Source organism: Engystomops pustulosus, chromosome 2 (genome assembly GCF_040894005.1).
Source record: "Engystomops pustulosus chromosome 2, aEngPut4.maternal, whole genome shotgun sequence".
Classification (NCBI taxonomy): Eukaryota; Metazoa; Chordata; class Amphibia; order Anura; family Leptodactylidae; genus Engystomops; species Engystomops pustulosus.
This window is the reverse complement of record NC_092412.1, coordinates 44,252,947-44,266,352: the sequence shown is the minus strand read 5'-3', so window position 1 is coordinate 44,266,352 and position 13,406 is coordinate 44,252,947. Positions and strand designations below refer to the sequence as shown.

Sequence of the window (13,406 nt, the reverse complement as noted above, 5' to 3'; positions counted from 1 at the left end):
GGAGCCGGCTCACCTTAGCGAGCCAATGACTCACTTAACCCCGCCCCTAACCAGCCCTCTAGGCCCCCTTTAACCCCATACAATCGGGTTAAAAGGGGAGTGGTATGGGGTGACCGATTGGCCTGCGGTTCCCTATTATATATTTAATAGGGAGCTGTTCAGGAGCCAGAAGAGCCGGCTCTTCTTAGTGAACTGAGCCTAATGAGCCAGCTCACTAAGAAGAGCCAGAACTCCCATCACTAATTATTACCTACAGGACCTTAGAGTGACTCATCACATGCTTCCTGCATCAATGCAAGGTCCTGTAACCCTTTCAATGCAGCCAGTTATTCATTAAGATGGAGCCAGGGAATGGGGCCAGTTAGCAAGTTGCTGCTGGGAATGAAGAAGAGGTGTGTATGTGTGTGTTTGGCAGTGCCGGGTGTGTTCATGTGTGTAGCAGAGCTCATTGTATTCATGTGAATACAGGGGCACACACTTGCATGTAAGTGTACTTGGTTTACAATCCCTTAATCTGCCACATTATCTGGTGGATCCAGGCATGTATATTTCCGACGGTAATCTGAATAATTTTAAAAGGCACAAAGAAAGTTGAGCTTCTTAATACTTATGTATGTCCCTGGTCAATCAACTAGACAAAAAGCAATCCAAATAATAATAATAATAAAAAAAAACACTCCATGGGAAACGGTAGAAAAATAGAATTAAAAAGGACATCTTTAATAAAACAAGTTTGATAGAAAAAGAAAAATGGGTTGGTGACACGTTTTGGGCTATGCCATGTATGACTGATTAAGGACTTTTAGTCTCAAACGTCTCACTCATCCCTCTTTTTTTCTCTTCTATGTGATCACACTTGTTTTTAACATTGTCCTACTGTTACTTTTTCTACCGTTTCCCATGGATTGGTTCCGGATCAGTGTTTTGCGTTCCTGGCACCCCCTTTTTGGATCTCAAGAATAACCCTGGAGACAGTGAGCTGAAGCTATTATTTTTCGGTTTCACAAACATCCCAGGATCAGTCATCCAGCATAAAGACTACTTCCTCTATGCAATTACATTACAATACTAGATGATGGATCATAAAATATTTGCATAACATAAGGAAAAAAGATAATGAGATTGCCCAGCAATATAAACAACGCATAGACAGGAAATAAAGATAAACCAGCGGTTCCACCGCTCCAAGACAATGACGCCAAGGAAGAGACTAATGGTAAACATCTGCAGGACATTTCCAGAGGTACACACATCCATACACAGCACAGAAGATAAGTGACAATAGGAGTCTCGTATAATATTTTGTCGCATAATATATTTTGACAAAATGGGACATAATATCAATAGGCTCTTAGCTTTAAAATCCCTGTGGCAAGCTAATAAAAATATGTTTCTGAATGTGTATGTATTTACACAACTTTTTTTTTTTTTTTTAACACCACCATCTAACAAGCAGAAATTGTACCCCATACACTTACAGTATGAATAAGATGACAAAGTAATAAAATAAAGATTTCAGCACACAGGATCAAAAGGTCTTTGACGGATATATGGGCAAGGAGTCACGATGATTCACAAATACCGCCAAATAGAAATGTCACCGCTTTGATGAAGGAATGAAATGCACAATATATGAGGATGGGGATCACTGTGCATAACCTTGGAGAGCAGCTAGAAATCAGGGCGAATTTGGTGTCCCTAATCTAATACACTGTATATCGATATACAGACTTTATTTAGGCGCTGTGTAGGAGTGGGGAACTTAAACATATTGTTTGTTAATTAAAAAGCGCACATCAAATTATGACCCAGTTCTTTAAATGTATGGGCAGTGGGTCCCCCCAATCCTGCAGCCACTGATTGAAAGCTTTCTCCCTGTGCACAGTCATTAGCTGGATAGTGGGAGCAGCGCAGATCCCACAAAGAACCAAGGGATTCTAGCCGACTATATAACGCTAGCTCTCCAACTAATACTGTAAATCTAACATCTACAAGTAAATGTAACCAAATCAGCCATGAAATCAGATGTGTGTCTCAACATCAAGCTACCTTGAAGTAGGGAAGAGCCCACATGTTTGCAAAATGCTATTTACCCGACAAGATATTTAAATACACCCCAGCATTAAGTTATTTTACAACATACCTTATATACTCGAGTATAAGCCTAGTTTTTCAGCACAAAAAATGTGCTGAAAAACCCAAACTCGGCTTACACTTGAGTCAAAAAAATAAATAAATCAAAACTCGCCTTTCTGGCGGCACCCGTAGATCCGTATATAGCTGGCAGGCTATATACACTGGGGCAGGGGCTGGCTACATACTGGAGAGGCTGTGACCAATGCATTTCCCACCCTCGGCTTATACTCGAGTCAAAAGGTTTTCACAGTTTTTTGTGGTAAAATTAGGGGCCTCGGCTTATACTCGAGCATATACGGTAATTAGTAGGGAATTTTTTTTACACATAATAGAAATACTTCCTACCTCATACAGGGTATTGTACGTCGTCACAGTCAGAGTATTAGTATGTAGCATCAGTCTCTCTCCAAGCAGTGTGAAGAGGCTGTGAGTGTGCATTATTTCAACTTTCCTCCTAAAACAACAAGAAGAAAGCATTAAGTGTAGGAAATCATAAAAATTTAAATACTAAACTTTCAACAAAATTGCATTAATATTCAAGAGCAGATCCGAACTTCCTGTGAGGTGCGCCCTGCGTGACCCAGACATAATGCCGGATTGGCTAACGAACAGCCAATCAGACAAATTAACACTTCTAGCTATGGCTGTGATTGGCCAAGAGGACAGCTAGTCACAGCTAGTTGGTAGGGGCTTTAATTAGGGTTGCTGAGATGTCAATTCGGCAATATATCCGAGTTGCACTCGGCACACCTGAATGGGGAGTTTGGATCTGCTCACCTCATTTAATGAATAGGGCAGATGATGGTACTAAACTTAGTAGAATACTTTTCAAAGAAAATATTCCTTTGTTCTCCTTTTTCCTCTACCTTTCTTCTTCATTTAAGCAGTTTGTGTAAATCAGCTTCCTGTCCTGTATCCACAGCTGAGAGATAAAGGGGAATCTGATAAAGTGTCTAATGACTTAACTCTTTACAGAAAAGTCTCTGGTTAGTCTTATCTCCTCAGAGAGCTGAATCATCAAAGGAATGTCTGTTGTCTATGTACAGAAAGAGTTAACAATTACCCTTCTAATCTGAAGTGGAGGAATCTCAGAGTGCTTTCAGATACACTGCTGACTGCAGGTGTACAAAGCATAAAAAGGGCACAGAGAAGCTGCTTTACTGAACAAATTATATGACAATATTTCCTGCTTTATTACTTCTGAATTAAAACATTTTTTAAAAATAGACTTTAAACCAAAGAGCTCTGCAAAGTGCTGTTCCATTCTGCCTATGATCACCTCTGCTGAATTGTCCTACTATGTCAAGAGATTTACAGTATCTATATGTGTTTTAAAATTCAAGTATATGTGCTGGCCTAACAAATAGAAGAGAGGTAAAAAGAAAAGGCACACAAACAATCCAAAGTCAAGTCACGGATGTAAAGGTAAACTAAACAGTGTATGAGACAGACGCATTACTTTACTACTTACTTGTGCCCTAGATGCTTTAGAAAATATCCGAGGACCTTTAGTGCCTGCACCCGGATACTTTCACTTTTGGAGGCGAGCAGCTTATAGATGACCCTGAAGAAGCAAATAAATAATAACCAATTTATTTATACAAATTTACATATGATACCACATCATGTTTCTTTATCACATAAAACAAATCAAAGAGGGTGTTAAAGGGAACCTATCAGCAAGGAAGTGCATCAAATTTGCAATTTTTTTAAAAAAAAAACATCTAAATCAGGATTTCAAGAATAAATCATGGACAAAACTGGAAAACTCTAGCATGGTGATCTTTAAAAAGAATTGCTTAAAAAGAATGTGGTTAATCCCCCCAGTATTTCTCCAAATTTTTTGTCTTATAATTTTATACGTATTTCCATTTATATGGAATTTGAGGTAACTGTGTTTTACTATTCTTAATATTGAACAGGTCTACATAGTCCGGTACGGTCACCATGTATTGGAAAGCAACAACGTGTCGGTGGGGAAAGATAACAACCAGCTGTCAATCACTGGTAATTCCTAAATATCCAGGAGGGGTGGCATACAGGGGAATACAAGTAGTTACTAACACATAGGAGAGAACATGTCCTTTCATAGGTCACTATATATTTTAATATTTGTACCAATTAATTTACTCTTAAAGGAAACCCAATTGTAGTATTATAATTGGATACATCTCCAAATTACCACATCCAGCTATAGTAGTGTCTTCAACTAATACAAGGTTAACTAATCTATCTCCTGTTCTAGCTAGGCAACCATAACAGAGGCATAATAAAGGTTATATAAGCAGGGAGCCATATAATAAAGCGGCATTGACTGCTCTAATAGTAATGGGATGACTTCCCGTAGAGCAGGCTCACATTATTACATGACCCTCTGTTTCCCATTTCTGTCCCAATACATGCAGATCTTCCTATGTGTGTGCTCATTGATCTCATGACATGGATTGTTTGTACATTTAGATAGCTTCCCGAAGAAGCCCAATAATGGGGTCATAAGTAAAAGCAAAATTCCTCCAACAAATAATTATCTTGATCCACTAGAAGGAATAATTGACAACAACGCGGCGCTGTTCTCCGGGACCGACACAACAATCGTGACTTTGTCCTAGAGAATGGGAATAGACAGAGTTCTATTGTCCCAGAGATTACAGTCAGCATTTCAGCAAGTCTGAATTAGAGAAAAAGCTTCATTGTCCAAGGTTATAAGAACCTGGCACTGCCATGTAGATCTTCCGACTCTAGCAAGGATATCCTGGAATCTACATTTTAAGACATTTTCATGTAAAAGAAGAACAGATGTAGTCACTAATTTTATTATATGCCATGTATGAATTGATCATCTGCTCCTTACAGAATATAATTTACTGGGACTCTAGGTCTAGTGACCATACATTGATATTCTTCTTGAAAATGCATGTATAAATTGGCAACTAGATGTAACTACTGTCTTTGTCCATGGGGCATTATCCAATCAGTGTTGACGAAATCCAGGGCAGAAATAGCAGGCAATAAAATAGCCTATTAGACTACATTTAGGATACATTCATACGGCCGTATGGGGGACGGCCATAGATGGCACTGGGCTCAGAAAACAACTACCGTATATACTCGAGTATAAGCCGACCCGAGTATAAGCCGAGGCCCCTAATTTTACCACAAAAAAAATGGGAAAATCTATTGACTCGAGTATAAGCCGGGAGTGGGAAATGCATTGGTCACAGCCTCCCCAGTATATAGCCTGCCAACCCCTGCCCCAGTGTATATAGCCTGACAGCCCCTGCCCCAGTGTATATAGCCTGGCAGCCCCTGCCCCAGTGTATATAGCCTGATAGGCCGTGCCCCAGTGTATACAGCCTGATAGGCCGTGCCCCAGTGTATACAGCCTGATAGGCCGTGCCCCAGTGTATACAGCCTGATAGGCCGTGCCCCAGTGTATACAGCCTGATAGGCCGTGCCCCAGTGTATATAGCCTGATAGGCCGTGCCCCAGTGTATATAGCCTGATAGGCCGTGCCCCAGTGTATATAGCCTGATAGGCCGTGCCCCAGTGTATATAGCCTGATAGGCCGTGCCCCAGTGTATATAGCCTGATAGGCCGTGCCCCAGTGTATATAGCCTGATAGGCCGTGCCCCAGTGTATATAGCCTGATAGGCCGTGCCCCAGTGTATATAGCCTGATAGGCCGTGCCCCAGTGTATATAGCCTGATAGGCCGTGCCCCAGTGTATATAGCCTGATAGGCCGTGCCCCAGTGTATATAGCCTGATAGGCCGTGCCCCAGTGTATATAGCCTGATAGGCCGTGCCCCAGTGTATATAGCCTGATAGGCCGTGCCCCAGTGTATATAGCCTGATAGGCCGTGCCCCAGTGTATATAGCCTGATAGGCCGTGCCCCAGTGTATATAGCCTGATAGGCCGTGCCCCAGTGTATATAGCCTGATAGGCCGTGCCCCAGTGTATATAACCCCCCCCCCCCCCCCCCCCCCCGTTGTGCAGCACAACAATACCATTGTAGCGGATGGATCGCACAGAAGATCTAAGGGGGCCGCCGGAAAGGTGAGTTTTGATTTATTTTTTTGACTCGAGTATTAGCCGAGTTTGGGTTTTTCAGCACATTTTTTGTGCTGAAAAACTAGGCTTATACTCGAGTATATAAGGTAAGTTCCCGAATCACTTTTTTCCGTCGGTTTCCCGAAAATTACCGATTTGCAACAAATTTCCCCAGATTTTTGGTGCACCCGATCGGATTATGGCGCATCGGCGTCGGCATGCACACGGCGGGAAAAAAAAAGTGTTGCTTGACCCGCGCTTACCTGCACCCAGCAACTCCAGAGAACTCCGATGGACTTCAGCACAGCAGCGACACCTGCTGGACAGACATCGGACGCACTACCTTAGTGAATCGCCGGAAGACCCGAATTCTCGGTGGAGAACCAGCTGCTGGATCGCGAATGGACTGGGTAAGTAAATGTGCCCCAATGTGTCCATAGACTTACGCTGGCAGATGGAGGCAGCCTTTTTGCCTCTGTTTTCCCAGTATACTGATATGGAAAATGAATATCATAATAAAATAATGATCTGTATGAATAATACTGCTTGTAGTAATATAGTATATACAGATATATAAGTAAGTGGCATCTTCAATGATGAGAAGGAGGATGTTTTCGTTTTTTTTTAATGTTTTAATTCCCACATATCGTTGTTTTTATACTTTCAGCTTTCTCATGCCTTTAGCTGACTAATCTGCTACCAACCTAGTAGCCTATTTATCTAATTTGGCCCATCTCCTGTTTGTCCCTGGTCTCTCTACAAGGTACCATGATCAGACTGACCTGGAACATCACTATTTTAAGGTTTTTAAAAATGTGAGAACACTGCACTACACAAAATAATTCATGGGAACCAGATATTTTGAACACCATTAATATGTGATGTAATTAGAAGGTCCCTTTCATACACATCAGCCACCCCTCATATCTTACTTCTGATTGGTGATTTGAGCTGTAATGCTACAGTGTGTGTGATATTCTGATTGGATAATGTATTGCTCAATGTACAGTTTTTGGATATAACCTGTACCCCATGATGGCTGTAATTAGAGTTCTGACCTATTGGACAGAATCCTTGCATATACAATAAACACAATTAAAGAAACTGTGTGTTGTGATCTATGGGAGACTGAAGTTTATTTTCCACAACATATACATTGCACCCAGCAGGAAACAGTGGACAGAAAAAACATGGCAGGCTATGCCTTTCCATCCTGCTCAGCAAAGGCTATAATAGCCTATGGGGATGGATGCAACTGTGTGGTATCCTTTCCCGGCCTCTGCTGACAATAAAGCTAAGGTAAGTTCACAGTAATCTAAGAGATATATATAAGGATAGTTACGTCACTCAGGAGACACCCTCAACATAGGCAGCAACAGCCAATCGATGTCTGCTGCCGATGTTTAACTCTAACTCCTGCTTTAGGGAGCATACAGTGATATAAGGATACATCAGGAATCTGCATGCACGATATAGGGCTCATGATCTTAGTAGATCGCTATTATTGTCGGACAATGCACTTTCTATCAACTACTCCGGACGGGTAAGTAGATGTGCCCCATTATGTTACTAACAACGCAAAAAAGTAGCACTGTTTTTTTTCTGGTTTTAATAACAGAAACATAACAGAAGCTCCATTAAAGTCTAAGAGGAACGGATAGTAATTGGAACACCCATTTGTCAATTTATAAATATATTTTCAATAGGAAACTACAACAAAAAGTTGAAAATCATTTTTAAAAGTTTTAGTTTCCTGGGGAATTCAAGTATTTAGTAAAACAACAGGGATATCCTTCTTTGTAGTAGCAGGTTAACAATTTCAGGGTTTGATAATATTAAAGGGTTCCACTTAGTTATATTAAGAAAAAAAAGGGACATTTGATGTTAGTTTCAACACCAAATATTGTAGTTTGGAACTCAAGTAAACAATGTCAGGATGTCTGCTCCAGTCCAGGACCGCCCACCTGACAGTAGAGAGACTACATCATCTAGTGAAATAATCACTAGGTATGGAGTTAATATTTGGCCTGCTTATCTGTACAAAATGGACAGAGCTCTAAAAGCTTTCAGATACACTGCTCACTGCAGGAGAAAGAGCAGAAACAATGCATAGAGAAGATGCTTTACTAAATGAAGAAGATTACAAAGTTGGATTACAAAGGATTAGTTAAGTAACTCATGGAACCCTTTTAAGAAATAGTACTATATCCAGAAATCATTGGCTTGTTGAAGTTTTTTTTTCCTTTGACTTTAAAGTAAAAATATAGGCTTGGTTCTTATCAAATGTAAAACACGACTGCTGCTGCTACAAAAAAAAAAAAAAAAAACTCTTAAAGCCATCTTCAGACCACACAATGTCTGGAGGTTCTTGTATAAATGAGCTTATTAACTTCAGTATTCCCTGTATGGTTCTGCTTCTTCCTGGGATCCATTTGAGCATATGGCAGGGAATATAGAAAGGTACTCTATCCTCAAATACTCTCGTGTAAAGAAACCCTAAAATCAGCAGGTATAACTTCACACTGAAGCTGGCACCACAGGCTGTATTGTAGAGGGTCTGTCAGAAAATTTATTTAAGAACACTTGTCACAACCTGCGTTATATAACAGCACATCCAGGCATTATTATATAAAGGGTTTCTTCTGCTTCATTTTCCCTCATCCATTGATGTCAGAGCGGAATTTTTTGCATCTTTTTAATATGCATGTATAATTATTAATACTATATAAAAGATTTATGCATAGTTATTATTGTGCAGGAGTAGAGAATTGCTCAATTTGGTCATACACCTTATCCGGCCATTAGGTTCTCCACCTGACTCAATCCCTTCATACACTTTGACAAACATGAATACTTAATAGCTGTAATACCTTAATACCTATATTCTTAAAGGGTAAGGAGGAGAAAGCTACTGCAAGACAACGCTCATGTTGATTACTTTCCCCCCCGCCCCCCAAAAAAAAGGATTGAACATGTTTAATTCCAATCTGCTTAATACTCCTTTCTAATTGTGGAAAGTTTGCACTGGTAGGCTGCACTGATATCTATCTAGAATAAGCATGAGGGGGCTGTATCTAGAATAAGCATGAGGGGGCTGTATCTAGAATAAGCACGAGGGGGCTGTATCTAGAATAAGCACGAGGGGGCTGTATCTAGAATAAGCACGAGGGGGCTGTATCTAGAATAAGCACGAGGGGGCTGTATCTAGAATAAGCACGAGGGGGCTGTATCTAGAATAAGCACGAGGGGGCTGTATCTAGAATAAGCACGAGGGGCTGTATCTAGAATAAGCACGAGGGGGGCTGTATCTAGAATAAGCACGAGGGGGGCTTTATATAGAATAAGCACGAGGGGGGCTTTATATAGAATAAGCACGAGGGGGGCTTTATATAGAATAAGCACGAGGGGGGCTTTATATAGAATAAGCACGAGGGGGGCTTTATATAGAATAAGCACGAGGGGGGCTTTATATAGAATAACCATGAGGGGGGCTTTATATAGAATAACTATGAGGGGGGCTTTATATAGAATAACCATGAGGGGGGCTTTATATAGAATAACCATGAGGGGGGCTTTATATAGAATAACCATGAGGGGGGCTTTATATAGAATAACCATGAGGGGGGCTTTATATAGAATAACCATGAGGGGGGCTTTATATAGAATAACCATGAGGGGGGCTTTATATAGAATAACCATGAGGGGGGCTTTATATAGAATAACCATGAGGGGGGCTTTATATAGAATAACCATGAGGGGGGCTTTATATAGAATAACCATGAGGGGGGCTTTATATAGAATAACCATGAGGGGGGCTTTATATAGAATAACCATGAGGGGGGCTTTATATTGAATAACCATGAGGGGGGCTGTATATAGAATAACCATTCGGGGGGCTGTATATAGAATAACCATGAGGGGGGCTGTATATAGAATAACCATGAGGGGGGCTTTATATAGAATAACCATGAGGGGGGCTTTATATAGAATAACCATGAGGGGGGCTTTATATAGAATAACCATGAGGGGGGCTTTATATAGAATAACCATGAGGGGGGCTGTATATAGAATAACCATTCGGGGGGCTGTATATAGAATAACCATTCGGGGGGCTGTATATAGAATTGGTATGATAAACTAGGGAATATTTAAGGGAACAGGGGATTGTTTTAGTTTCAGAATATTGAATGCTGCCATGTGGGGCCCACTGAGGTTCTGTCGCACAGGCCTACTGAAACCTGTTCACAGTCTATGAGAGTACCAGAGATCCGATTATACATGGTTTTTCACATTTATTTTTCCCTACACTTAATATTACACATTCATAACAGCTATTCTATATGTGCCCTGACACATCTCTTATGTGCAGTTTTTCACACTACAAAATTTTTACATCTCACTGTGACAATTATGCAGCCCCTCCCCCCCCCCCCAAAAAAAAAGAAAAAAAAATTGCTGAGTTGGTTTTGGACATCTGGGCTTTTCTAATCCCCATCTGCACTTTGCTATTCTGGAGTGAAAACTTGCTGTCGTCATGCATGTAGGCACCAGATATAGTATATGAGAGATCACACGCTAGAAATAGGAGCGACTACAACATGGTCCTCTACAACAGGCATTAGTTACAGCAGATTTTGGCACATTGGCCGCGATGATCGTAGCACATAGTATTCAGTACTCAGCCCGGGCATCGCAGCTGGCTTTTAGACTTGGTGACAGCTCACATACTCAACTAAACAAATCATTTCCAAGGAAAAAAAATAACCCTACTCCTGTGATTATCCCGCTATTCTGATGCCATGAATAAAGGAAAAACAGATAATTAATGCATTAGCCGCCTCTTCTCACCGTATTCCATTTCTCTGATCAAATGCAGGTATCATTGAGGCGGGGTGTTCAGACATGAGAGCCACAAGCAGCTGCAGAACATCATGAATATTCTCATCCTGTAATGGAAGAAGACAGAATCCCAAATGACTCGCTTTCTGCTCACATCCAGTTCTGTGCTACAGCAAAGTAGGTTTTACCGAGCTGAATGTTAATCAAGAAGTTGGGAAACATTGGGGCTGACTGATATAAACTACCGTACTGAAAATGACTATATTCACTAAAATCACAACATTTCATATATGACACCCAAAAAAAAAAAGAATTAGCATTTAGTCTGGGCATCTCAATGATTTTATAGTTAAATATAGTGCAAAGGCTAAAAGAATTAGCTAATCACTTCTGGAAACAAATATAGTGCAAAAACACTTTTTAAAAGTAGAAAACATTTTAGTTCATTAAAACACTAGTTCCATTTAGGTAGGGTATGAAATGTCCTTTCTGCAATTCCCTCTTATGTAAAACCTCACATGTTGGTCAATTTAAAAAATTGTCCACAGTCAGGTGAAAATGAGTCATATTTTATCGGAGAGGAGTCAAGTTTAGAGGCTGCAGGGGGAAGTGTCACTTCAGATGCCCCTATCTTTGCAGTTATACTACATAGAAACATGCCCCTATTATAAGATAAGAATCTCATGTTGCTTGTGGTCACATGGGGTACAGTTCTTGTGGTACTGGATCTTCATCTGTGGCTTTTTTTCAGAGTATGGGAGGAGATTTATCATGCACTGGCATATGATTGAAGCCCTGACCCTCTGCCACGGCTAGATACATCAAGAAGCCTAGACCTCCTGATGTACCCGGTTGGTGACTACACCAGTGGCCACTTCTGCATATAAACCATGCAAAAAATTCAAGGTGAACGTTTGCATAGTCTAGGTCAGTGGTGGCGAACCTATGGCACTGGTGCCAGAGGCGGCACTCAGAGCACTTTCTGTTGGCATCCGGGCCATCGCCCCAGCACACCAGACAGGACACTTCCTGCAGTTCCAAGCAACTTATGCTGCTCTCAGCCATACTTTGATATTTACTTCACTACTTGGGACTGTAGGAAGAGGGAGAATGAGTAGACAGGGCCGAATTATCTTTGGAGGACCTCCTGCTGGCCCCACGATTCACTGTTTACAGAGGGACACTGGAAAGAAGCTAAAATGATAAAAATTTTCCATCTTTCTATTGTGTTGCTGCCCTCAGGAGGCAAATATGAAGTTGTTGAACAGGGAGCAATAAGTTACTGTTTTAATTTTTGGTTGGCACCTCGTGATAAATAAGGGGGGTTTGGGGTTCAGTTTGGGCACTCGGACGCTAAAAGGTTTGCCACCACTGGTCTAGGTAGTGCGCATGGTGTAGGAAGTGGCTCACTCCACTGCCTGCGTCCCCTTTACACCACCTTGAAGTGGAGATGGCATAAAGAAAATACCGGTAATAATCACAATGCCTGGCAGTTCACAAGGCATATATTTTGGGGCATAGAATCCATGATAAATGTCCTCCTATGCTTTTAACTTCCTGCATAAGGGCTTCTGTAGTTCACATAACCACGAGTTTGATGTGATCTAAAGGATAAAGTTCTTATCTTTAATATGCCACTAAAAGTATGGCCCTAGAAACTATAGAAATCAAGATAAGGAAATCTGAAATGATGCGCCCTCTAAAAGTGACTCATCTCAGATAACACATGACTCTTCTCTGTTCATTAATCTTTTTTTGGTAAACAGGCAAGATTTCATAGAAAAGACATTTCATACCCTACCTGAAGGGGATAGTAGTTTCATGGAGCGAAATCTGGTAAAATAGTCCCTTTAAATATTTGCATCCTGGCTGACTTGCCAAAAGTTACAGATCAGATTGCTAAAACAGTAGCAGCAGCATATATTGTTTATACAATATATAAACCTAATGTAGCTAGGATAGCTTGTGCAAAGTGGGCTATAGAAAACTGAATAATTAATCCACCCCAAAAAATTAAAAAATAACTATTACTAAGAACGTAAGGATAGCTTGAACATATGGTGCATTTGCAATTAAAATGTCTATTCAAATCTGAGTGACAAAATATAGAATGTGCCGAAACACGGCCTGGACAGGAGTGACAATCTGGCAAGAATTGCATTGAAATAAACACTGAAATCTATTTCAGTTGGTGCATAAAAAATGTGCAGAGTAGTCAAAATTCAACATTTCTTATTACTTTACAAAAAGTACATAGAGAACTTTAGTTATATTGACATGTATAAAAAATGTAAACACTCAATTTAGGGAATTTTAGATATTATGGAGGGCGTTGTGAACATTTTTCATGCTTCATTATGAAATTCAGCTTAGCTTTAACAGA

The 13,406-nt window shown here is 40.6% G+C and overlaps 1 protein-coding gene across 1 annotated transcript in view; it reads right to left on the bottom strand.

The window, feature by feature from the left end:
• The window catches only part of NBEA (neurobeachin), a 429,733-nt gene that overhangs the window by 269,322 nt on the left and 147,005 nt on the right, over positions 1 to 13,406 (bottom strand). The window contains 3 exon segments of the mRNA XM_072134427.1: positions 2,482 to 2,590; positions 3,608 to 3,700; positions 11,033 to 11,130. Of these exon segments, the coding sequence (XP_071990528.1) occupies positions 2,482 to 2,590; positions 3,608 to 3,700; positions 11,033 to 11,130 (300 nt within the window).